The sequence below is a fragment of the Dermacentor albipictus genome, chromosome 3 (assembly GCF_038994185.2).
Source record: "Dermacentor albipictus isolate Rhodes 1998 colony chromosome 3, USDA_Dalb.pri_finalv2, whole genome shotgun sequence".
NCBI lineage: Eukaryota > Metazoa > Arthropoda > Arachnida > Ixodida > Ixodidae > Dermacentor > Dermacentor albipictus.
The window spans coordinates 24,209,855-24,235,990 of NC_091823.1; the positions used below are offsets into that span (position 1 = coordinate 24,209,855).

At 51.0% G+C, this 26,136-nt stretch overlaps 2 protein-coding genes across 8 annotated transcripts in view; both read left to right on the forward strand.

The window, feature by feature from the left end:
- The window catches only part of LOC135903923 (RWD domain-containing protein 2A), a 481,045-nt gene that overhangs the window by 202,660 nt on the left and 252,249 nt on the right, over window positions 1-26,136 (forward strand). The window lies entirely within an intron of this gene.
- cv-c (crossveinless c) overlaps window positions 1-26,136 on the forward strand; it is a 448,361-nt gene that overhangs the window by 161,139 nt on the left and 261,086 nt on the right. For 4 of the 7 annotated variants that reach the window (XM_065434288.2, XM_065434291.2, XM_065434292.2 and 1 more), the window contains 5 exons: window positions 14,669-15,686; window positions 16,666-17,135; window positions 20,480-20,586; window positions 22,845-23,213; window positions 25,488-25,749. In XM_065434288.2, coding sequence (XP_065290360.1) covers window positions 14,669-15,686; window positions 16,666-17,135; window positions 20,480-20,586; window positions 22,845-23,213; window positions 25,488-25,749 — 2,226 coding nt within the window. Of the gene's footprint in view, window positions 1-5,346; window positions 5,667-8,871; window positions 8,986-14,668; window positions 15,687-16,665; window positions 17,136-20,479; window positions 20,587-22,844; window positions 23,214-25,487; window positions 25,750-26,136 lie in introns of those variants that run through there. The other 3 variants (XM_065434287.2, XM_065434294.2, XM_065434293.2) reach the window with 2 other exon arrangements.

The window sequence follows — 26,136 nt, forward strand, 5'->3', positions numbered from 1 at the left end:
AAGCATGGAAAAATTATATTTATCCCAAAACCCCACAAGCCCATCACCCTCGAGAACATCCGCCCCATTTCTCTTACATCTTGTCTCGGCAAGACCTTTGAGCACATAATCCTCGCCCGACTGACAACGTACATGGAAGAAAATCACTTTTTCCCCCACAGTATGGTCGGCTTTCGCGCACATCTATCTGCGCAGGATGCCCTACTTCAAATTACGCACGATGTGCTTGATGATACCATCCCCCATCTTACTAAAGCCATCCTGGCGGTTGACCTCATTAAGGCATTTGACAGAATTCGACACGCCGCCATCTTACGGGAACTGCAGGAACTACAGGTAGGCCCTAAGACCTACAACTACGTTCGCGCCTTCCTCTCTGGCCGCACTGCCTCCTTGCACATTGATCAGCTCAGCACACCCTCTTATACGCTCGGTGAATTTGGAACCCCGCAAGGCGCGGTCCTCTCCCCCCTTTTATTTAACATTGCTCTCATCCCTTTAGCCCAGAAGCTCAATCTCATCCCACACCTAAAACATACTCTGTACGCTGATGATATTACCGCATGGACCACTCATGGCTCAGACGGGGAAATTGAGGAAACTCTACAATTAGCAGTCGACACGATCTCCGCTCACGTATCATCTATCGGACTCGAATGTTCCCCCTCTAAGTCCGCGCTCCTCCTAATTAGACCAAAATCTGCCGCCAACTCACCCATCCAAATCACTTTACAAGGATCCCCTATCCCCATCACTCCCACCCTGCGCATCCTTGGTCTCTACCTGCAGGATTCCGGACGCAATGACCATACCCTTAAAACACTCAAGGCCTCCACGCAATCAGTGTTGCAGCTTCTACGCCGCGTATCTTCCCTGCACAAGGGTTTAGACGAAGCAGACAACATGAAAGTTGTTCATGCTTTTACGCTTAGCCGCATTCTGTACGCCACTCCATATCTCAAGCTGAACTGCACGGAAACCGAGCGCGTGAACGCCATGATCCGCCTTGCAACTAAGGCAGCCCTCAACCTGCCTCGCAGTACTAGCACAGCCAAACTCCTTGCACTAGGCATGCATAACACGCTTCCTGAACTAGTTGAGGCACACCTTCAGACGCAGTATTTAAGACTTGCCGCGAGCGCCACTGGCCGCCATATCCTCGCCTCCCTTCGCATCAACATACCCGCTAATCAGTCAACCCTTATGGCCATTCCTCGACACATTCATACACCCCTTGTAGTGAAACCCCTTCCTCGAAACGTCCATCCCCAATATCACATCTCTCGCCGCATAGCTCGCGCAAATGCCCTCCACAAGTATTACGGACAGGTCGAGAAAGCCATCTGGGTGGACGCCGCATGTACAACGCATGAAGCTGTAGCAGTTGCTTACAACCCAACCTTACCCCGACCCCTAACTCACCATCTTCCCTCGGGCTCTACACCTGAGGAAGCAGAGGAGACCGCCATCGCCTTAGCCCTTGCCCTTTCGGATGCTGAATACATCTTTAGCGATTCAAAGACTGCTTTGTCCAACTTTGCCAGAGGCAGAATTCACAACCCTGCCTGGAACTTGTTGAACATCCCCACCCAGAATTTACCACGTAGGGTTGAGCTCCGGTGGGTGCCGGCTCACTCTGGGAACCCCGGAAACGAGGCTGCCGATAAATTGGCCCGAGCTTTAATTTGCCGGGCTCAGGACAGCCTCGATCCGGGTTTCTCGAGGGAGCGGGTACACAGCTTTGCGGAGCTCACGCAAATACCCCGTTTGGACCGTCGGTCTTACCCTCCTCCCCACTCCTCCCTGACGCACTCCCAACAGATCCTCTGGAGACGCCTCCAGACCCGCTCTCTCCCATCCCCTCAGCTGCTATCCCACTACTGTGGCACCTCCCCTACATGCTCCCTATGCGGAGACCCTCACGCCACACTCTCCCACATCCTTTTTGGCTGCCCTGCCGATCCTCCCCCGCAGGGACAGCCCGCCATCTCAAGCTGGGAGGACTGGGAGGTACTGCTCTCGTCTACGGACCCGACATCGCAGGTCACTGCGGTGGCTCGGGCTGCCGACGTCATGAGCAAAAGGAGCATGAACGTTTCGACGTAGTGCGGGACCGTGCGGTGGTCCAGGGACCCAGAAGAGTCCAAACTCACATGCTATGAATAAAGTTTTTCTGTCTGTCTGTGTGCCTTTTCAAGAGATGGGCTGCAACTTAGACGCGGCATTGTCGTTAAGCTGCATACAGAGCGCAAAGAAAGAAAACGTTACGTGATTGTTGCAGAGCCCGCTGAAACATTCTCGCGTTGTCCAGTAATTGACAACAATGACGAAGGGCAATGCCTAAGAACTATTGAACTTAAAGGGCCCCTCACCAAGCCTGGCCATCTTGAGCTGACAAGCGCAGAGCACACAATGCGCGCTAATGATCGTGTTTGCAACGAATTACATCGCTACGCGCCCCGAGAAGGTCTGAAATTTCAATCTGAACGCTGTTTTCCCTTTCCCTCTTGACGGCCGCGCTCCAATCTGGACGCTGACAACCTCGTGTCCCTGCGCCTGTATACGTGCTCGTGTCCGCAGAGTGACATCGCTCGTAGTGACACGTGACTTCGATAATTATTCAAGGCAACATCGGTTATTTGTGTGATCTATTTGTTGAATTGAATTGAAGTTTAGAGAAATAATGAAACACACAAACTGAATGTCTGCGTGTTTTTTGTTTTACTACGCGCCGAAGCATGAGAGATATACTTCCGCTTCCTCTGCTTGTCCCACGGCCGTGCTCTCACGTGCGCAAGTACCGAAACTATGCCATTTTATACCGTGTTCCAGCACGTGATCATGCTCTGCGACCCGCTTGTTCTGCTCAGTATTCGTGTAGCACTGAATTATACCGCTAGTCATGTGTTCTTGTGCACAGCGCGCAAAATCGTGCGCTGCGCGCACGAAACAACTCGCGCGCGACGCCGTCAGCGGAAGTTCGTTGCGCCGAAAAAAAAAGAAAGCGAGAAGAAAAAACAAATGAAGGCGGGGCCTGTGACGTATGCGTCACGCGATCCTCGAGCTCCGGTGTGGGAAAACGCAGGGAAGGAATTTCGCTTGCGGAGGCTAGTCGGGGCGAGTGGAGAGAGCGTCTTGCTTGGCAGTGGAGCCCGTCTGCTGAAATCATGAGTTCGCGGCACTGAAATATTTCTATCTCGGCTATTAATGAGCCAATTTGAAAAATTTTTGTGGCAGAACGCTCCCTAGAGGACACGTAACAACTTCCAGCGTGTAACCAAAGCTTGCTATGGGGCATGGTGAGGGGCCTTTTAATATAGAAAGTAACTGAAGAATGAAATTATAACTATCTATTACGAGAGGCAACTGACGTGTGGGTGAATTGAAGAACGCTGTTTTTTGGGACTGGGTAAGTACGTAAGTAAAACGGAAGTGTAAAAAAGAAAGAAAAAAAGAAAAAGGAAAGGCTGCTGCGACTCCTAAAAACAACAACCACACAGAAAAAGGCTATTCTGAGGTTTTGCGGCGCAAAAGGGACATCACGGAAATTTGGGGAGGTTAACCTGAAGGACATGCTCCTGACCTGTAATGAGAACACCAAAATGGGATAGGGATAAACGACGCAAAATGTAAGTAAATGGTAATACTAGGCTATGCAAGATTACTGCACCAGATTTCTGGAGAAGTAAGTTGGAAATTATGTCTGAGAATTGACTTTCAGCGCGAGCTTCTAATTCTCGAAGCAGCAGCCTGTAACATCGGAGATTCACAGTTTATGATATCTCACTCCAGTTACCAGATTAATTCTGTCAGAATTCTGTAAGCAAATAACTGCTTTGGAAATGCACGAACAGTTAACGTCACACCTTCTGCAGTGTTTCCGCCCGAGAGCCGGTACGATTTAATGAATGTACAGCAAAAATTAAATAATGGATCAAGATCCTAGTAACGAATGGATTTTGCCTCCAACATTCTCCACTTGGTATTACCATTTTTTTTTCACTTCCAGCTTCATTTCAGCATTCATTTTGTACAATAAACAGAAGAATGCTAGCACGAGCGCAAAATCTTTGTACTACTTGATGTTTTGGCAGAACGAAGAGACACAGATAAAAAAAATGAAAGAAAACATTTGGGTAACAGAAAAAAAGTTTTTTTCTTTTTTAGATTTCAAGTTAAACGTAGAAGAAAAGGGGGTGGGTAGGGGAGAAAAATAAATGCAATATATATCAAATGAAATAGTTGGAAACCGCCTTACAGATGCCGACACAACAATAAGTGACTAAAAGGAAAGACAGCGAGGAAAAATAGCACAACTAAATATACACAAATCGTAAGTAGCAATATATTACCGATTACAAATCAAGTCTCACAATCTATATTTGTGTAAGAGCACCAGCGGTTTAGCAAATAAGATGTTCAGTTTCTCACGCGATAAGTTATTTGTGTCTATTTTGTCATTTACTTGGCTATTCAACATAGTAGCTCTACGCGATCTTGAACTGTTCCTTTCGTGACATGTTCTTAAAAAGCAAGTTAGCCGAGTGCTTCTATTTAGAATGTATAAGGTATGTGGGATGGTTCTGTTAAAGCACATTATGTAAGAACGATTTCCTCTTTTTGCTTAAGACCTTTCTTATACTTTAATAGTGTGTTTGAATAATAGCACTGTCTTAGTATTGCTCCTTTTAGAAAGGTGGCTGGCGGTTGTCGTATAAGTACTCGAAGCATACCCATAATTATTGACTCATTCATTTATGTATTGACTGAAGTTGATGGCTACATAGACCGACCGATGCGTGTGGTCTATAGAAAGAATCATTGTCTACCCGAATATACAATGTGCTTATATGTGTAGATCCTGGCCGTCAAGTTGCTGCGAGCAACTTTTTCCTTAAATCCCCCATAAATTGTACGTTTATGGAAATAAAGGCATATTGTATATATTGTATATAAATCTGCAGATTCGAATCTGTGTGTTGATTTGACGGGCAGGCCAAGAGCCCGCCATGCTTTTCCAGCGATGCCTCGTTGTGTGCAGTCGCACGCTGTCTTTACGGTGTCGTATCTTTCTCGTAAACGCAGAGGGTGTGTATACAGATGCGCTACGGAATTTGCGTGGTCGGTCTCCCGATCTCGGAGCAATTCGCATGCGTGCGTATCGCGCGTGCTTCATTGCTCACACTTTGCGCGGTGTCTCACCCCCCTCCTCCTCCTCCTCCTCCTCCTCCGTCATCGTCTGGTCGTGCGGTGTCTGGATGCGGTGTCGCGTTGCCGTTCGCCGGCCTTTCTTCGCTCTCGGTGGGTGCGCGTGCGAGAGCGATTCTTCGTCCGCCCCGCACGTTGCCTCTGCCGCCGCGGTGTCGGGTGTCGTGGCGGCGTGTATGCGCACGTCTTCGTCAGCGCGGCGGGCGTCTCCGCGGCATGCGGCGGCGGCAGCGGCGCTCGGGGCTGTTTGACGCCCCGCGGCTGCAGGCCGTACGCGCCGTAGCCGTAGCCGCGGCGAGTTCTCGGGCCTCTCCTGCAATCGCTACGGCGTCGGCCATTGGCGGACCGAGGAGAACTGCTTCGTGACGATGGGACAGTGGCTGTCGTTCGTGCAACTGCGCCTCGTGTCGCTCTGGGATTACTACTGGCGAGCTCGCAAAGACAGCGCGATCACTGGGGTGAGTGCCCAAGTCTCGATGGCTGCACGATGGTAGCGATGGCTCGCGCATCGTTCGTCGTCGGCTTTCGGTGACGTTATTATTGATGATTGACAGGTCGCGGCCCCTGGACCGTCGTTTGTGAAGGTTTTACTGCGCATTTGACAACGTGCAACTACCAGTATGTCACAGAGCGCGAGACGTTATGATAGTCAGCTGATCTCCCCTGTACTCCTTCTGCCACCCCTAATAGTGCGTCTTATAACGTATCGAAATCGAGCTCATTGAAGATATGTGCGTAGGCGTAAGTCTCCGTGTAGGGAACACGGAGACTTACGCCTACGCACATATCTGGCCATTCGAAGCAACGTTTCGTCAGTGCGCCTCCACGACGCCACCTTCAAGTTTCTTCCTAAACTGGATTCACCTGAACGTGTCACGTGGTCACTTCACTCGCCGATGCCATTAAGCGTAAAAAAAAATTCGATTGCGCGTTTATCGACAAGGATATGCAGACATCCGCGCCACAGTTGCTTCGCGAAGACATATTTCAGACGAGCCCCTAAATTACGCTCTGGGCAGAAGTCGTACGAGCTGGCCGCCTCAAACCGCTCTCACACGAAGAACACGTGACGTTTTATTACTTTCGGCGCTCAGGAAGATCCACTGCGCACCCGGTGCCCATGTCGCCGGCTACACTGTCCCGTCGCTGAACGAGTGTGCGTGACACGCGGTCCGCTTTCTCTGCTCGTAAAACCCCGCGACGAAGCCTGCAAGTGGCTCGAAGCCGTGGGCATGCACCGGCGTCGCTGGCGCGGTGCCACACAGGGCTGTCGCAGGCCATTCGTTTTCGCTTCCCTTCTGGCGGTGATTGCCTCGTCGCTGACGCCTCGTGTCGGGCGGACGCCAGCGTGTACCCGTTCAGTCAAGTGTTTTACGGCAGTGTTCTTGCGAGAGCGCTGGTTGGTGCGATGAATGGCAGTGGAGACTTCTGTGCTCTCGGTACGCCTTGACGAGTGCGTGTGCATATATGTCCGCCGCTTCCAGACGTCGACCCCTACTCGCAAGCGCGACAAATTGGTGCAGTGCGAGAACCGACAAAAGCGCCATCGATTCCTTTGTCGCGGCTCGAATACTGCTGGGCAGGCTGTTAGTTTCGGTATCCTGCGTTCCCGTAACGGCGAGTCTATCGCGGCCTAAGCAACAAGTATTTACTGTGTGGCTGGCCTTCGCTGAGTTGTCGAGGATGTAGCGGGAATTGGTTCACGTCTATATGTACTTCTATTCGTATCTTAATATGCACCCACCGTGGTTGCTTAGTGGCTCTGGTGTTAGGATGCTGAGCACGAGGTCGCGGGATTGAATCCTGGCCATGGCGGCCGCATTTCTAGGGAGGCAAAATGCGAAAACACCAGTGTACTTAGATTTAGGTGCACGTTAAAGATCCCCAGGTGGTCGAAATTTCCGGAGTCCCCCACCACGGCGTGCCTCATAATCAGAAAGTTGTTTTGGCACCTAAAACCCCATATTTTAATTTTATTTTAATGTGATAAGTAGATGACCATGCAGGCTGCAATGAGATAAAGCATGAGCGTGACTTTGGGCCTGCGGCGCCGCGTAAATACTGCACGTACGTGAATTGGAGGTTAGCTGTGCGACCTGTGGTATCGTTGTGGTTTTGGATGGCGTAGAAAGGCAGCAAATGTGATTCCAATTGTGAACGTACAGTGCTGACCTTGTTGGAACTCAACGGGGTATACGACAGTGGTGGAGCACTGAGGTGGTCGCATCGCTATCGCTAACCGTAAATACTGTTGGCTAAATGTACAGGAGCGCTCGTGAGTTAAGCACATGGTGTGACATTTGGATATGACTTTGGATAGCTGGAAACCGTCTGTGCCCAACTATATCTTAAATGAACGAAAACAAGTTCGTACGCATCGCTCTTAGCTGTAAAGCGTTTAATTAACCGTTTCACGGAAGCTTCGCTTCACATAGATTCCAAAATATGCGTTGTATCTGCATATGCTTTTTTGCATATATGCATATGCTTTTTAATAATTTATTTATTGTGGCCAGTTGGTTTCTCCATTTCCTCCGCGTTGGCGTGGCGCTGTCTTTTAGTAAATAGCTTTCTCTCTGAATGTGAATAGGCAACGGCGCACGTTATAGCTCTTTTCGGCTTCAGAACCCCAGGTGGTCAAAGTTAATCTAGAGTCCTTCGTATCGTGGTTTTGGCACGTGTAACTGTAACAGTTACTTCATCAAGACACTAATACTGAGGCTGAAATTGACAACCCAAGGGAGTCTCCCAAGAGCGCGCCGCAGCACCACGAATCGTCACGGCTAATGCAGCGCTCAAAAGCCATTTTACTCGCTTGGTTTGAGGTCGCTGCGAAACGTTGGCCTTGTCAGCGAGCCCCCTGCGCTTCCTGTATTGTATCGTGCAATAAAGAGAAGCGTTGGAGGAACGAGGAACCGCAGGGTTGGTAACAGTGGAACACTGAATGAGACTCGCACGTGCAGAATTGCATGCGCGAGAGCCCGTGCGTCGCAGCCCCCTTTCCTCGGCGCATGATAAAGACAGGGGCGTTAATGAGAGCGTCGTCACGGTCGCCTGCGCGATCCCTTCTGTTCTCGCGCTGCGAAGCTGCAGGCCGCTTCGCGCCAAATGAGCGCGCCCGCCATGTGCGCTTGCCTGCGCGTTGTGTGCGCGGGATGCCGGCCACCGCGGCTCGTGGTCGAAACGCGCGCGGATCACCAGCGCGCTTTCAGAGGTATTCGTTTCTTTCCGTTTGCTGTTCCGTGTCTTACGAGAAGCTGGCCCGCGTGCTCAGCTGAGAACGAGCGATTGGACCTTCCCACGCGGCTTCGGTGGCAAGCGGCAAACGCGCGCGCTAATTCCGCCGCCGCCGCTGCTGGCACGATACGCCGCGTGCGCTGCCCACGATTTCCGACACGAATCCGCGTCCCTCTCTTTCAACTCGCTCGCCGTCGCTCTCCTCCCATTCCTGTCTATTCTTTCGTTCTTGTTTTCGTTTTTTTTCTTTCGGATATGATTTTGCACCGTTCGTCCTCCGCTTTTGTGTGTCCTCATGCTTCCTCGTTACCTTTGTTGTTTGTGCTTTTTTTATTTTTGCTTTTTCCACTCCGTTTTCAGCTCGCTGAGCCGCACACCAACGCGCGCGCCGGTCTGCTCGTAATTCGTTTCGCTCGCTGGCGGCCGCAAAAGAAAGCAAGAGCTGGTCGGCATCGCTTCGTCGTTCTACGCGTACGTTGCGCACGCTGGATATACGCTGGATATTTTTCTTGTTCGTTGCCGTCGTCAGCGACGACCATGGTGAGTTTAACCGATGTGCCCCGTCCTGCTGCCTTGTTTGCGGATCAGCTGAAGGAGCGCGGCGAACACCGGGGTGCCGTTCGGATCTTCCCTGCCCACGAGCGAACTGCCTGCGGCATTGCTGTGCAGTGCCTGTCGCTGTTAGCGTTGTGGTCGTTTACGACGTCCCTGTGCCTCGCATGCATGTGTCTGTACCGTTGTCACACAAGGGTATTACGTACACATCGTCCCGCTTAAACGGAAGGGCTCGATGCAGTTGGGGGGATGTTGCTGATTTCGATACCTTCGTTTCGCACGAAGCGTGAGGAAGTGCTAGTGCTAGCTGCTAAATTCGTGCATTAGTAAGTCCGCGATTGGTAAACTAAAGTGTTTTCTGGCCTATCGATTAGAGTCGCATCACGACCGAGTGTTCTGCGGATGAAATTTTGCACGGCAGGAAGTATGGCAGATTGGGCCAGCACAGCTCTAAGTGCTACCTGATTTCTTCGTTGAGCGGTGGCGGTTTCTACAAGCGCAATTCCTTACTGTTAATCTTTGTTTCTTGATTGGCCGACTTATATAACTCGCCGTTTTATGTTCGGAAGCGTGCCATCGCTTGTTAGGCTGAACCGTGTCGTCCTTGTTCGTGCTTTCGTTATCCACATTCACACTGCAAATTTGTATAAAATACCAGCTAATTTTAACCACGTGTGGGACAAATAACGATATACGCTGTTAGGTCCGCCACATTGCCTTTTTTTTTTTTTGCCACATAGAGCTTACTTCGTAACATCAACTGTTTGTCGCCGTGGTTCTTTTTCTTCTCTCTCTCTCTCTCTATCTCTTAGAGGGAGATTCTTCCTCGGAGAGATGAATTGTTGATGGGAAATCGACATGTCCCGGTTCTATTCGGAGCATCCGAAAGAGGAAATAGGCAAGAAATATATAAAACAAACGTTTGCAGTCTATAGCGTCCGTGCTGCCTTGTGACCGCCCGTTCTATGGAACGGACGCTGCTTCGAATTGATCGAAGTATGAAATGAGTATGGCCCAAGAGCCAATGCTCTTAAGACCATATCTACAGCCGCTCCCTCCGTCATTTCCCGCCTGCAGTGTCTTGTGCCATACATTTCCAGCATTGACTGCGTGTGTACACGCCTCTGATCGATGCTTACGTTGTGGTCGTTAGGCTCCGACAGCAGTAGCGCAGATCTTTCATTTTACCGAGCGGCTCCACATTAACGCCGCCAACAAGGGTGTTTGCTGCACTGCCGACTTTTCATTCGGCTCGGGGCGACGTTATAAATGACTTGCGTAACCCATATTTATTATCTCTTTCTCGGAGTCGAGCCGAGCCTTGTCGGAGAGAACCGCGCACCGCATGCAAGTGCTCGGTTCGGTACGTATCTCGGGCGCAAATGCGATCTGCTGTGTGTTTTCGCGTGTCACGACTGGCCATCCATTAATTTCCCTTCGTGAAAAAGGACCCCGCTCTGTGCCACTGCAGCGAAGGAAGAAATGCCTTCTCCGGCGTGATCGCAGTTTCTTTGATCGCGCCGAGTGCCCGGTTTGCACGTTCATGTTGGTGGCTGTGCTTTGTATGCGGCTTTACAGTGTTGTCGTCACAATCTCCAGTTCCACTTCATCTCATATTTTACGCTTAGATCGCCAATGCTAGCGACAAATGACTTGTTTGTTTAAAATAGCGATTGAGCCGAGAGGCAGGACGAATAAATGCCTCGTCGCCGCTGTACTGTAAAGAATACACTATAGTGATGTGGCGTATCTTTATTCGCTGGCCTCATGCTAACTGCACTAGTGTTTCACGCTTGTGAATTGTACGACCGTCTTTGAATGTTGTAGCGCGTAGCATAGCGTTATTGTGTGAATTTTTCTCAAATTTTTATTCTCTTCTTTCACCTTTGATTCCCTTTACCCCTTACCCCAGCACAGGGTAGCCAGCCGGCACTTACACAGGCTAACTGCCCTGTCTTTCATCCTCTTTTGTATCTCTCTCTCTCTCTTTTCACACGAGATGGTTCAGGGCATACCCCTTATGCGAGGTGTCCAGTGGTCACGGTATCTCCTCCCGTCTACATATTTCTTCATATTTTTTCTGCAGTGCTGTTGCTTCTGCACATAAGAGAAGGTAACAACGCTTATCAACGCTTAATAGTTAACATTTCTTGCATAGCTCTATCATATAAAATTTGCCGTCGGAAATTACGCGCCCATCTTCGTTAGATGAAGACGACTTATTGTGTCTAACTACCCGTATTTATAAATTATTCTTAAATTGAAGCCCATGCTCGACTTGCGATATACGACGCCTCGTGTCAACGTGCCCAAGACGTTCATTGGGTTTCCTCTGACGCGTTCACGACAGTCGTCATGTAAGTCAAGTCAAGCGTGGGCTTCAGGTTAATATGCATTTCTGAAAACGGGGGTTAGTGTTCGCAACTTCTTCACCGGTACACTGCCGACCGAGTAATGTAGCTATAGTAGATATTTGCGTATTCGGACTTTGCTTCTCTTTCCGGGGTCTTCTGCGCGCAAAGCTTTCCATGTCGACAAGCGTCGACCATTACGGCACCCACGAATTCTAAACTAAACCGCTCGTATAACGCATAATCGGGTGCGAGGCGTCGCTCGCAAGCTCGCGCGACCCTCAAGGTGACACGCCGACAGGGTCGAGTCAACCGCGACGCCCCGCACCTGCCGCAGTCGAGTTTCCGCGCGCACGCGCCCGTGTCTGCTCGCGTCGCCCCGCTCTCGTCCGTGGCCCGTGTGCACCGGCTGCTTGCGATGCGGAAAGGAAGGAAAAAGGTCCCGCACCTCGTTGACCCCTTCCGGTGACCCCGCGGGGTGGCGCGTAACGCGGGTGCTCGGCGGCCCCGCGCGTCACGCTCTTCCTCCCTGCGCCGTCGGCGGCGGTGGGTCTCTCAATGGCGTCGGCCGCGCTTGCAACTCGGCCACAGTGACGGCCACGCGCGCGCTCCGACCTCGAGGGCCGCCGTGAAGCGGAGGGAGTGGCTCGCGTGTGCGTCCCCCCGCGTGTGGCCCCGTGCTGCTGCTGCTGCTACAACTAGCGGTGTGACATAACTGAAGCCTCGGTGTGCGCACTCTCTCTCTCTCTCTCTCTCCTTAACCCTAACCCGCTCACGCGCGCGTAGTGTATCGTCCCACGACGGTAAATCGTGGGGGCGCTGCGAAAGAAAGAGACGGCGAGAGACAAAAGGTGGACGGGTGCAGTGGCGGCCGATTTGCATGAGCAGTGCTGTGGGAAAGCAGGGGGCTGTCTGGAGTCGCTCGCCGGCTGCCGCCTACAGCGAAGGCTCGGCTGCGACTCTGCGCGAAGTCTGTCTGTTTTCCATGCAGTGGATATACCGGGTGTCCCGGCTAACCTGGTCCAAGATATATTAATCAAACTGAATTAATCAGGAGCCCACAGTACGGTGTGCCTCATAATCAAATTGTGGTTTTGGCACGTAAAACACTACAATTCATTCAAGGGAACAGTTATGCCCTTCTGGAGTGATCAGAAGGCGGAAATGATTCTGGCACTGGGGGCGGTGACAAGGGGAATGCAGCCAATAAACAGGATGTCCCACGTAACTTGAGAGAGAGAGAGAGGAAAGGGCAAAGGCAAGGAGGTTAACTAGATGGGAAGATACGGTATGCTACCCTACGCTGGGGAGAGAAGGGAGGGGGAGGTAAAGTGATAGCAAAGTAGAGATAAAGAAAGAAAGGGTCACAGACATACAGTCACAGTCGGTCACTGTCACCGCATACCGTCACCGCACAGCACAATAACACTTGCAGCACTATGAAAAATCCGTTCAGGCTATAGCCGTTTGTCCAATTCTGTTGCCCTTAAAGACAGCAACAGTAACTTGAGCCAAACATTAAAAATATGCAGATGCCACTTAGCTGGACAGAACTAAGGTAATGTTGTTTGCCGTTGCTTGGAGATACTCATGTTGTTTATTTTTCATTCCGCCTAATTAGATAATTAGCCTTGTGAGGATTGGGAGGTCAATCCCACCGTTCGTAACCAGTTGTCAAGATTGGAGTCGGGCATGAATTAGAAGGTAGCTGGCCCACGCCGTCGTACAACTTATCCACGCTGAGGACGTTCTTGAAGGGAACGACTCCTTCTCATCGAGAACGAGGAATATGGGTTTACTTACAGTATCTACATAAGGACGTTGCAGTTCATCAGCCTAGCATGACTGCGAGAGAAAGTACCCTAAGCAGCCGCACAACAGCGGTTTTTAAGCACTCGGTCCTCCCTCGATCCCAAGGTGAGGGAAACGTTCGACCAGTCATCGTAAACGAGTCCCCTCTCTGCGCGAGGGATTACACACACACACACACTTCCCCACAGGTTCACGGTCCTCAACCGACTTTAGACGCACTTCGTAGAACTCGGGGCTTACGTCAGGAAAGGCGCCTTTTATTCCCCAAGCTGACCCGCGCAGCGCGGCCGCCGCCTGCCCATTGTCTTGCATCTTGAACGGCGCGTGGGAAGGGGCCTCGAACTACGTTCTCTCGGGGACCTCCTCGTTCACAGCAGACCAGGTCGGCGGTGGCGGGTTCAGGCACCAAGCCTGCTTCGTCGAACTGATCTTGGCTCCAGTGAAGAGAGTCGAGGGCGCGCGTATTGTTCTCCACACACAGTCGACTTAGTGACGCCGTTGCTAGAGGTTTGCGGTGGCGTTGCAGGAAAAGTTGACGCCGCTGTCGCAACTGGCTGGCAAAACTTGCACCTCAGCGGGCCGTTCTTAACAGCCTTAATTAATTGCTCAGCTTCACAAACATAATTAGATGAATAATGTCAATGAAAATTCTAGAGCAACATGACAAACTCCTGATACAGCTTTCTGTTGCTCTATTCGTGCTACATAGTGTTTTTCCGAGCGTGAAAGAAGCCCGCGAATATACGCAAAGTGCCTCGAACGGCCATTCGTGTGGCCATACATGCTCGAGGTTGTTTCGGGCGAAAGGGGAAGAGCTATACGTAAACACTGTTGCACAATAACTATTGTGATGCGCTAAATAAGGCAGCACTCCACTTAGCTTAGCTTAGCACTCCACTTAGCTCCACTAGAAACGCAGCTTATGTTGCTGCAGCTTATATGTTGCTGCGCGCTGCAGTTATAGTATGAGATATCGAAGCATCGAGCTAGAAAGACGCTAGGCGGCTTCTGAAAGTGTGAAGATTGCATGTAGAAAGAAAGAAAGAAAGAAAGAAGGAAAGAAAGAAAGGTTGATATTCTGAAGAAATTCATAACATGGTGGGTGAACTCCATTAATTGCTGGACTGAGGCCTAGACTTGTTTTTATGACTAGTTCTCTGCTATGCGCGATTCTCATTGCGGAAATCCGCAATATACTGCAATTTTCTTACAGCTTTTGTCGGAACTTGCGTATAATGTTAGAAGACGGGGAATTATGTATTTGCTCGGGCGCACGCGTGCTCCTCATAAGAACATTGTGCACATTCGGCTGCTCAGAATAAATTTGAAATAACGTCACCATTAAAGCTGCAACATCATTTTCCCCTGGACTGGTGCACAGGGCCGGAAACAACGCTGTTAGTAGCTCCCGTCACACATGCATCGTTCTGTACATAAATAAATTGTGCCATGGAGTTCTCCGGAACCGCATTTCAATTTTTTTCGTTATAATTCTCATTTTGCAGGCCGAGGTAGGTAGGGCCGTCGAGGACTTGCTCGCCTCCGAGTCGCCGGGAAGCTCGTCGTCATCGGCTGGAAGCCGCAAGAACTCGTGTCCCGACCTGTACAGCTACGGGGATGCGGACGACTCGTGCCGGACGCCGCGCAAGTTCGTGGCCACTTACACGTCCCTGAGCGCGCCCAGACCCCGGCGCGGCGTTAATGGATTCGGCGGCTCCTCTTGCTCCGACAAGGCGCAGCCGACGGCGGCGGGCCTCGTCGTGACCAACGGCTCCCGAGGACGCCGCGCCAGCGACGGCGAACCGCCGACGTGCGCTTGGGACGCGTACTACGGCTGGGAGTCTCTGCAGCTGTCGCGTCCCCCCAGCGGCGACGCACACCTGCTGTCCATCTACACCCAGCGCCTCGTGGAGGCGGTCAACGGGTCCTTTGCCGAAGAACTGTCCTCGCTCGAAAACGATGAGGGGCCGTCGACCGAGCTGGGGAGGACCGAGTGCGGCAGCGACGCCGTCGACCAAAGCACGTCGACCGTCCCGGAGGCCACCGAAGCCGGCCGCTTCACCGTCGCTGCCGAGGAGGAGCCGGTCTCGGCGGCGTCCGCTCAAGGGGACGGCGCAAGGAATGGCGAGAGCGACGCGGCGGCGGCTGCCGACTCTCCGTTCGGCGAACGAGGCGAACTAGATTCCCAGAGGAGAAGCAGCGACGACGGCGAAAGTGGCGCCGAGAAGAAATTGCCACTGATCCGGTCGTCTTCGTGGCCCGACCTGGCGACGCTGCGGTGCGGCCGCGCACCTTCGCAACCGCCGACGTCCTTGTGCGACTCCAGCCGTGCCGGTAGCTGCCCGGAAACAGCGGCTGACAGAGCCATGAGCGGCGTCGCGCCGTCTTCGGTCGGTGATGCCGACAGTTGCCAGGCGCTCAGCTACGACGGCTCGATTTACAAGAACCAGCAGCTTTACTACGAGCGCGACGAAGGCGCCGAGGAGGCGAAAGAAGAGTGTGTGCTGTCCGCGGACAGTCCGAGTGAGTGCATTTCTTTTCCCTCGCCGGGCGTCTTCGCGGTTCGTTTTGATGCCAATTAAAAGCGCCCTCCGTTTTCCTGAAGTAACGCGACGCGTTGAAATTATATTACCTCTCTAAATTGTGTTGTGGTTCAATGCCGGTTTTGTTCGGTCGCGCGAAAGGGTACGATACGGCAAGATGGAAGGCATTGCAACAAGCACCTGTAAGCAGTATTGCACTCGAGCCATCAAAACGCAGCCCTCGTGGCTGTGTACACTACTGAGTCAGTGCAAGTGCATCGAGAAGGACCAGTAAGCACACTCAGTCGGACACCGCGCAGTCCAGAAATGAAACGCGAATCACCGTCCGCATATCGATATGCCTTCCGCGGGAATCCAGCCTTACTTTGTACAGTTAATACATTGTTGATATTCGACGTGTCATACAATCGCTATGCGAATTTTACTCCTTCTCTCAAACTTCCATTTGCTCTTCCGCGAGTGCAGGGTAGCCAACCAGGCGCAGTCACCTGCCTGCCTTTTATTAATCCTTTTCTACATCGACTTATGCAAATTTATATTGCATCTGTCGCCGACCTTAACGCATCTGATCGGTTTTGATTTCTCGCCTGCGAACTAAAACGTCTCGCTTGCCATTTAGCTTTACGAATTATCGATGGTTCATGCAGTCATGTTTCTCATAATCTGGTTTTTTTCATGTACACGTGCCGGCGCACTGGCGTTATTATTTTTCATGCTCTTAAATGTAGAAATCCGAACATTTGGTGATACACCAGGACATGCGAAGGGACAAACGCATGCCTCTGCGCTAAACGTGCTTTGTATAGTATGCGATTCGAAACTGGCCTACATTGCGGCGAGTGCGAGACTCCGTTGATACCGCAACTTGGCTACCTGAAATGCTAATTGCATTCAGTATTTTTTCATGTATGTGCAGAGTTTTCCTGGTCGAGATTCTCCTCAAATATTTTCCTCCGCAGGTTCTGTCAAGAACGTGCCCGCCGTGGATGATTTCACCGCAGTCGAGCTACGAATCAGTGATTCTGACCACGACGACGAGACGAGGGCGGCAGCCGACTTGCCCGAGCTGTTCATCCGCGAAGACGAACGCGATGAACCGCCGCCGACGGCTCGAAGCGGCGTCGGCAGCGACTACCGCACCTCGGTGTCGGCCGTGGTCGCTCCGCCGGCGTCGTCGACGACCGCGGCGCTGCGCGACTCGTTCACGCTGGACCTGCGCTCGCCGGGGCTGGTGCGCAGCCGACTCAACCCGTACACGATCGAGGTGATCGCGAACCACGCGTCGTCGCCCGACGAAGTGCTGGCCACCGTGTCGACGCTCGAGGCGCGGCTGGCGTCGCACCCGCTGCCGCCGCTGGTGATCGACGAGAACGAGCCGGACACGGGGACCTGGTCGTCCACCTCGACGGCTCACTCCGCTTCCACTGTGGTCAGTCCGGAGCGCCTTCTGCCGGTCGTTTCTCGCTTCCGTGTGTGGCAGTTTCGATCTGGAGTTGCCGACTTTTTGCGCGAGTTTGAATGCGCACGTGTTTTGCGTTTGTCCTGCGTGCGCTCGGGAACCACTGAAACAGGTCTTCGCTCGCACGTGTCGATAAGAGACCTGTATGTGATGAGTTTGTTTTGGGACCTTTTTTGGGACCTTGGCCGGACGCAAACAGCGTAGCCGTGATTGCAAGAGCAGCTTTAGCCTTTCTGCAAGTCTCTGGGCTTTACGCACGGCCTTATGGAGGACGCAGCGAATTCGCTGTGGACTTGCATTATACGCACATCCTTCTCCTGTTATCAGCATTCATCAGTCCTTTTCTTCTCGGTTACTTTTTCGCAATGCTGAGTAGGAGGCCAGAGCAAGCTATAGCTCAGGACGGGCTTTCTGCCTTTCTGTAGAACTCTCTGTCCCTCTCTATCTGTGCCGCTGTTATGTAACCTACTTGAAATGTTTGTCACGGGTCAGAAAAAAAAGATAAGGAGGTAACACGACAGTTTCCGACAACGAACTGTGTCGTCAAAATGGCGCCTTTGTCGTTTATTGTCGTTGTCTCGATTATTATCGCGTCGTCGCCGTTGTCGAGCCGTTAATTGCATTGCGGAGGGAATTTAACGCTGTCAAGGGTGCCTATGTATGTGCCATTTTTCGTTAGTTACTTGCACATCCGCCCTCAGCTACCGCGGAGGGGGGGTACGAGACTGCTTTATACCGTGATCCTAAAGCACCTCTGCCGCGTCATGTGTTGAGTTACATGGAGTTTATTTTACGGAAGTGAACCGCACGGACATATGGGCTAAAAGCTGTCACAGTAGCTTGGCGAATGCCTGTAGATGGTGCGTTTGATGGCCCACGCCTTCTTTCTTCTCCGAGCTCTTCGTATATTTGCGTCGCTTGCGCAAGTAAAAAAAAAGAAAGTTTTACGCAAGCCTGCAGTTCGTTTTGTGTTAACGGCGATCTTAGCGTTGCTTAGATGAACGCACTCCTTCGGAGTCGGCGACGAAGGCGCCTGGCGTGTAGCAGTATATATGTAGCGTTGAGAGTACGTGTGTGCAGGCGCGAGGAGCGAGTAGCGGTTTTCCCGGGCTGGCCCTGGAGCGTGGCCAGGAAATATGATCGTGGCCGCGATAGCGCCAGCTGAACACGCCCGATAGCATCTTCTCACTCAGCTGCATGCGCAATTCGCTGTGGGAGCTTGCAGCGGAGACGCGCTTACGTTGACGTGGCCTCGCGCTGTAACCGCGGCAGCAGATCCTGGCGCGATATTCTAGAATGTTGTTTGAGCCAGGGAATGTGGCGAGAAAGACAAAAACCTTCGTAATTTCTCGGAGTGAAGAATATCTAACTTTTAGATGGTGGCGACAAGTTAAAGGGTTGCTCTTTCGAAGTAAACAAAACCGGTTACACAACTTTGGCGCGTGCGCCGATTTTATTTCCGCCTCTTCCTTGTCCTTTTTTTTCTGCGGTGCTCTTGCTTTTAGCAGTGAGCTATATTCTGTCGGACAGTAGATCAAAGGAAGTCGCATATGTTGGTTGATACGACTGCTGGTGGTCTTCGTTTTTTGAACCATTTCTACAAAAGTGCGTCCGCGTAAGTGCGTTGCTGTAGAGAGGCCTAAGATTTGGCAAACGAAGCACATGAGTAGTCCTGTAAGGTCGGTGCGATCATTGAGAGAAAATGTTTGCTGCAGCCAAACTCGGATTTCCGAATGCACTCAAACATACAGTCACAAAGCAGCCCGCTGAATTTACTGTCACCTGTAACATTTAAAAAACGAACAGCCTATTTTTAGTCACAGATATGGCATAAAAATTTTCGTTTCGTAGCGTAGGTCATCCCTAAAGGTTCGCTAAAATTACGAAACCAGAATATTGGACCGACAAGTTAGCAACGCCGTAACCCGCAAACAATAAGAAATATCACTTCTGCTATTCTTACAGTTTCGAAGTAATTTGCTGTGACAGCAGTTACTCCCCCAGATTTCTCCAACGCCCCTAACTTTGTGCGAACCACCTGCGATATTGAAGCAATATCTCCCCTCCCCCCGCCTCCAGTTGTCTGCGGCTGTGACAACAGGATGAGAACGCCGAACGAAGGCAGGGCAAATGCGACACCCTAACAATGACAAACCGCACGAAGGACGGCGACGACAGCTCATGGACTTGCATCTGAGACAGCGAATACAGCTGGCTTTTCGAGAGGATCGCTGAGAATAACTTCTGCGCTCAAACCCGCCCTGTCAGCGGATGCTACGCACGTTCCATTCCGTTGCCTCCGAAATACATGCGCAGAAGCTACGAATCTTCGAGGCTACATTACACGCACTGCAATGGTGAACAGCGCAGAGTGCGAGAAAATTGGCACGTGCTGGACAGTTGCACTGAACGGCTTTCACACCTGTTAAATCATCAGTTTTTCTAATGTGTGACCTCGCTGTCTGATTATTTCTTTGTTTTCACTGCGCTTTCCTTGCGGGCCTGCTTGCCGAGAAACTCGTAAATAGCGTTGTGGTATGGTGTCATCTGTTTCTTATTCAATGTATACAACCCCGAATAAAATGTGTTGATAGTCATCGAAAAAAAAAGTAGAATTAAAGAAACCTCGGCGTATTTTCATTCTTTCTCCCCATTTATTTTTCTTTGCAGAAATCTTTCAGTATTTTGGCGAATATTAATTGTTCTTGCCCAGCTAAGCTATAGAACGCACTGTTCAACGTTTATTTTCAAAGGGAAATTGTAGGATCCAGATATTCAGATCGTGTTCATGTTAAGACAATGAAGTGGTGTGACTGCGAAAATAGCCAATTGATCAAATATTACAGTTTAGTGCTTTTGCTACCGGCTGAAGCGAGTAAAATTGCAGTTCGAATGTTTTTCTTGGAACGCAGGGAAATCCAGAAGGCACAACATAAATATAGAATGTCAGCCTGGTTGACATGATATAGCTGCAAAACATTTGAAACCTTAGAGGTTCAGTCTATCGCCTAAAAAAACTGTAAATTTCAAACTTTTTGCAAGAAGCCTCGAGTTCAAGGACAAAAAATGTAGCTTTGGTGGTCGGCGTAAAAGCATATGTGATACATCATTGCACGGCCCTGCTACAGATCTCAAAGATGTATGTCGTCTGTGCTGTTCGGAATGTCCAATTAGCCTGGCTAAGAACTCTCGTGTACGCTGCAAAACCTGCACAAATTGCCCGGAGATAAATTTTGTGCATAACGTTTTCAGTCATTAAAACGACGTTCCCTTACTGTCCGTGTTTTTTTTTTTTCCCCCTTTGCACACACCAGAGTCGCCACGAGTTGGAAGAGTTCCTAAAGAGCGTCGAACCGCCGCACGATCCTCCTGGTTGGCCGCAGGACGCCGTGACTCAGACGACGCCGGTGATATCGCGCAGGTAAGATCTCGCCGACCGTCGTCACCACTCAGCTATCCCAATGGCGGCCTGGGAAGGGAGTTGGGTTCGACCGAGCGATACGGTGCTGCCGCTGTTCGCTTTTCTGTTAGCCTATTCCCGAACATTCACCGCATGCCGCTTGGCGCGGGAATGACGCATTTATTCTTTCACTTGAGTCTATTCACTATCATCCAACCCGCTTTATTTTGTCGGAACTATTATTGTTTCTATGCTAGCATCTGACAGATAAAAAAAAATGAAGACCCTTAATCTGACAGATTTCGCCACACAGCGTAGGCTATCTCTCGCTTCTGCACTTTCCACAGTATATATAACACTAACGACAATCTTAAAAGAAGCCATTGTTTGCCATACCAACGCAGAGACCGAGAGTCCAAAGTCCATATTCCACAATGCACAACTGACCAACACAATAATTGTTCCGAAGACCGCATCGGACTGGAATGAATTTCCTGCCTCCATCGTCTCCGTCACCGATTTTTTACCCGCGGAGGTGGTGTAGTGCCTTTGGCGTTGTGCTGCTAAGCCCGAGGTGGTCATGGGATCGAATCTTGGCTGCGGCGGCCGCATTTCGATGGGGGCGAAATGCAAAAACACCCGTGTACCGTCCACTGGGCGTCCGTTAAAGAACTCCAGGTGGTCGAAATTGATCCGGAGTCCCCCGAATACTCCTCACTTGGCACGTCAAACTTCAGAATGTAATCTTTTTCCATCTAGGATTTATTAAACTTGAAAACCGTAACTTTTGATCACCTCTTGTTAACTTGCATGTAATATACATTAGTTTTGTCTAATTTCACCCTGTCTCTAAATCGTAATTTGCCCTGAGAGTAATAAAACAATTAAAATAAATGCGAGGTTGGAGCCCTGTCGGCGAAGGAAATGTACCCGGTATGCGGTGGGCATTCAACCACAAAGCTCTGTTACAGCGATTGCTGGACACAGGGCTCCATTCCTCCCTTTTTACTCCCTATAGTAAGCATTTCGACACATTTATCGAAGTTGTAACGGCAAATAAAGTATAAATAAGGAAACGCCTTGGAAAGGGCAACATTCACTTGACCATTTCCTTTTTTTTCTTTTTTACGAATTCTTAATTCGTTTAAGTTGCAGTTTCTTTTCGAGGCCGTCATTTCATGGCTTGACTCAGGTCGTGGCATCTAGCTGTTACGAAACCTTGCGCTACGCTTACCCGCCCGAAACACAAAGGATGATGTGTGAATTGCCCTGCGCACTTTGATAAGTTGTTTGAGTGGATTGCCCGGCATTTCGCGCTAACGTCCTTCACAGAAAAATTGCAGTCAGGTGTGCTGCCAAATGTCGCGTATTTGCAGCCTATGTATGCTGGCACATTATTCGTCTTCGATGGAATAGAAACTCATGACTCGAAGAAAGAAAGCGACGTGCACGGGAGGTGCAGGCGCGTCGCTTATTTCTTGGTCCGTGTGTGCCACAAGCACTCAGGAACAACAACGTGTTCCCTGCCCTCTTTCCTTGTCAGGTTCATAATTAGTTGTTGTTAAAATATACTTATTGGTGTAATGGTTGCCGCCGCTCTTGAAATTGTCATCAGGGGCTGACGGCGTAATAATATTTGTTGGCACTTAGGAGCTGGGCCAGGAGTACTGTCCTCCTACGATGTTTTGCCGATGTGTACGATAACGGATTGAGAATGAATAGACATTAGCGTATCTTGAGGCCACGAAACAAGATATTGCACAATTGCTCCATATATGCTGAAAACATTGTATTCCTTGATTTCCGTCTGATTATTGCGTTGCACTTGCTCGCCGCAAGTAGTAAAGCGTGTGGGCTGTGCACTATAGTAGAGGAGTATTAGCGCAACCATTGCATATGGTGCGGCAAAAGACGGGGAGGGGACACTTGTTTTGTGTGTCCCCGTTGCGCTACACTGTACATGATGCCGTAATAACTAGCCCCTCAGTCAGTCCTGTTAGTAATGCTTGTGTTGGCGCGTGTTCACTGTTGAAACGTATACCACAGCACGGTGAGGAAATTAGAAAGCTGTGCCTTTTACTATTTCTCTTTAGTGCTGCTCGTTGTGTAGCGCTACCTATTTCAGTTATGAAGGCGAGTCTACTTCGACTACTACACAGCTGACATAATACGGGAAACCTACAGGTCGATGACAGTCCGCAGCGGCGGAATTGGAACGTGCTATCCCACGTTCGCCGTACGTACCTCACGATATGCATTGCTCATGCGTGCTTGCGCAGCTCCAGTTTCACCTGGGTGGCCGAGGAGTGCGGCGAGGAGCTGGACTCGTCCAAGGAGAGCCTGGCGGCTGCGCACGGCGATGCGAAACCTTTGGCAAAGACGCCGCACCACACCCTGGCCGTCGCCACCCAGTCGCCGTCGCCGGTGTCGAACTCATCGTCCTCGTCGTCCTGCGACGCGCCACCGACGCCGCTGACTCCGAGAGCTTCGCCGAGCTCGCAGGAGGTCGTTTCTTCGGACCTCTCGGACAGCGCCGCGCACGGGGCGGTTACGGTGACAGCGGCCAACGTAACGCGACCGCGGCCTCTGCAGAACGGCTCCAGCCCCTCCCTGCCCACGCTGGACGGCCGCGGGTGCGCCCAGATGAGGTGTGCCTATTGCCGCTGTGGTGGCGTTGTTTGCGCGCGGCTGCGCGAGTTTCAGGAACGAGCATGCTTAGATGCCGAGTCGGGAGGAGTTGCCTGTATTAAGAGCAGCGGTTGGTACGTGATGAGTGGCTGACTGGCTGACGCTGCGCGTTTGTCGTTTCGTGCGCCATTGTGTAGTAGTAGTTAGTAAGTGGTCGCTTATTAAAATCGATGAAGGAAAGAGAAAGGGACGGAAGGGAATTACTGCTGACCGCGCTGTAACTGTTATACGCAGTCTGCTAATGCCTGAACGGCGGTCAGGTGGGGGATGGGGTGGTTGGGATATCCATGTTAAGTGGGACAAGAGCTGACTGCAGGCTGTTTCGTGGGGTTCGGACACTCCGAATGTGACACACATGATCCGGCGTCACATCACGGACGATCGCAAAGTCATAGAGTGACACAAGAGTGTGGCAACCCACTGCCCAGTCAGCTGCTCGAATCATGTACCGGCTTAGGGTACGGTCAGAAAGCTGCTTTTCCTGCGGTCGGCGGTACTGTATTCAACTTTAGCGTTCCCTGACGTTCAAAGTTCGTTCAAATTCGCCGCCAGAGGCGAGATAAGCGCCTGCAGCGTCATCAGGCGCAGCGGCTGCGCACGACCGGAACGCTCTTTGCGGCAGCGCCGACAGGGCTCGCTGAGTGTATCCGTGGCCTACCGTAGCCTGTGCCCTGCCCTGCTGCTGTGGTTCGAGGGCCGTGGCTGTCACAGCGACGAGTGGGCGCGCTCGACGGAAGTTGTTAGCCATTGGAGTAGTGTGTATATTGTTCCTGCGCAGTCCTGTCGTTACGGGAAGGAATAAGATTAAAGAAAAAAAAACAGATACATGGAAATGACATAGACGTCCGCTTGAGGTCGGCCTGTCGTCTATCTCGCAACTTTGCTCATATGGAATGGCAACAGGAGGAAAAGATGGGTGTGAGGGATTACGACGGGGGACCGGCAGTAGGACGTGTCTATATATGCAGATTAGTGTCTCAGGGACACGTTCAGAGCCTGAGTTCTGTATCCGTGTTTATGTGCTTGATCTTTGTGTGGAGCATCACTTGTTTCTTCTTTCACATTTTATTACATGTTCTTGTGGGTGGGCAGCGCAACCCGGACGAAGGACGAAAGGAAGAACACAACACGAGCGCAGTGTTGTGTTCTTCCTTTCGTCCTTCGTCCGGGTTGCGCTGCCCACCCACAAGAACATGTTCAATCACCAACTCGCCCAGCTTGCCGTCTTAATACATTTTATTACCTTTGCCCCTTTCCCCAGCACAGGGTAGCCAGCCGGTACTTACGCTAGCTAACCTCCCTGTGTTTCCTTCTCTTTCGTCTCTCTCACTTCAGGCACAGGCTTCTGCACTTCCTCTACGCGGCGACACGTATGCACCGTCTATGGCGCGCGTACTCGCCAAAACGCGACTTTGCGAACTGTTTGAAACAGTGCACCGCATATACTTGTTGCTAGCCCCTAATATGCCTGCACTTACTTCTTCATTAGATATCATATAATTGGCAACATAGCAATGAGTGAAGACGTCTCATTGGGACCTTGGCCGGAAGAGAACAAGAAAGCGAGTATGTTCACAATACCAGTCGTGTAGACGCGTGCATTTTGGTCGCATACCATGCCAGAGACGTTCGAGCTGCTCGAATGGGGCAGCATTCTTGTGTTTCTCGCGTTCCGCTCGGTATCAAATACTTCAATACCACGGATATATGGCAAATGCGCTCGTGGCCTTATGATGATTAATTATGGTCAGGATTCGCCTAACACAGTGGCAAACATAAACGAAGGGACCAACGAGCGCTACTGTATCAGCCTCCTTCGTTATTAGCCTGCATTTCGCTGTTATCCACTAAGACATGTGCTTTATGAATGTATGTGCTTGGTCGCGTTTTTTTTTTTTCGTATGTGTGAATAGCGTAGCGCGTTACATAGACATTGCATGACATTAGTTCTGACTGGTACAGTGCATAAACACTGACATTTCGTGACATTACACGCTGCAGTGATGACAATAAAGACAATTGTACGCATCGTGTTTATTTCTATAGTATCTAAGTGACCACTTCACGAAAGCTTCCATTCAGAGAGAAATACGTGTGCGTTAGATCTGCGTATCTTTTCTAACGTCCGAACCTGTTGTCTATGCTTACCGCACATAGCTTGCGTGCACTGGATACATGCACGTGAATTGGGCAACGTTATTCCTTTGTGTTTTTCTTCCGTCTGATTCTCGCAGCACCCAGAGGCAACAATCATTGGAGGAGAAGCCGCAGATCCGGTCTCTGTCTCGCCCCACGACAAAGGCGGCGGACAAGAAATCTCCGCAAGTTGCGTCGTCGCTTCCGTGGACCTCGCCGCAGCAGCTCAGTCATAAGGCATCTTCGGCGCCAGTGTTGCTGAAAAATAAAGCCCCGACGTCCTTGGGCGACAGCGGAGACAAGAGGAGCCTGCTGCCGGACGCGGCGTCGGCGGGCAGCACCCCCGAAGAGGAGGTCAAGGTACGTGAGCACGTTGTCTTCTGGCCGAGGCGCTACTTCGCCAAGCCCAGTTCTAGGAGATGAGAGAGTGACGCCATCGGTCTCGGCTCTGGCTTCGTTACTTCTGTGGCTGCTTGCTATTAAAACTGTGCACTAACCCACGATGGCCTGTTGATGCTTGTTTTCTTCGCCTCCACTTTTCTGTATCCTGTTGTGATTGGGCGTCTCCTGGCTACGAAGCCCTCGCGCGGTGACCTGTCAGCGCCTCTTGGCTATGGTCTTCTGGTCTCTTTGGTGAGCTGCTCACAACTACTTGGCGAAAAAAAAAAAATTGGGCTGTACGGTGCCGAAACAACTCTCAAACTTGATGGTTTTAATGTGCTTGGTAAAATAATATAGGTGATAACA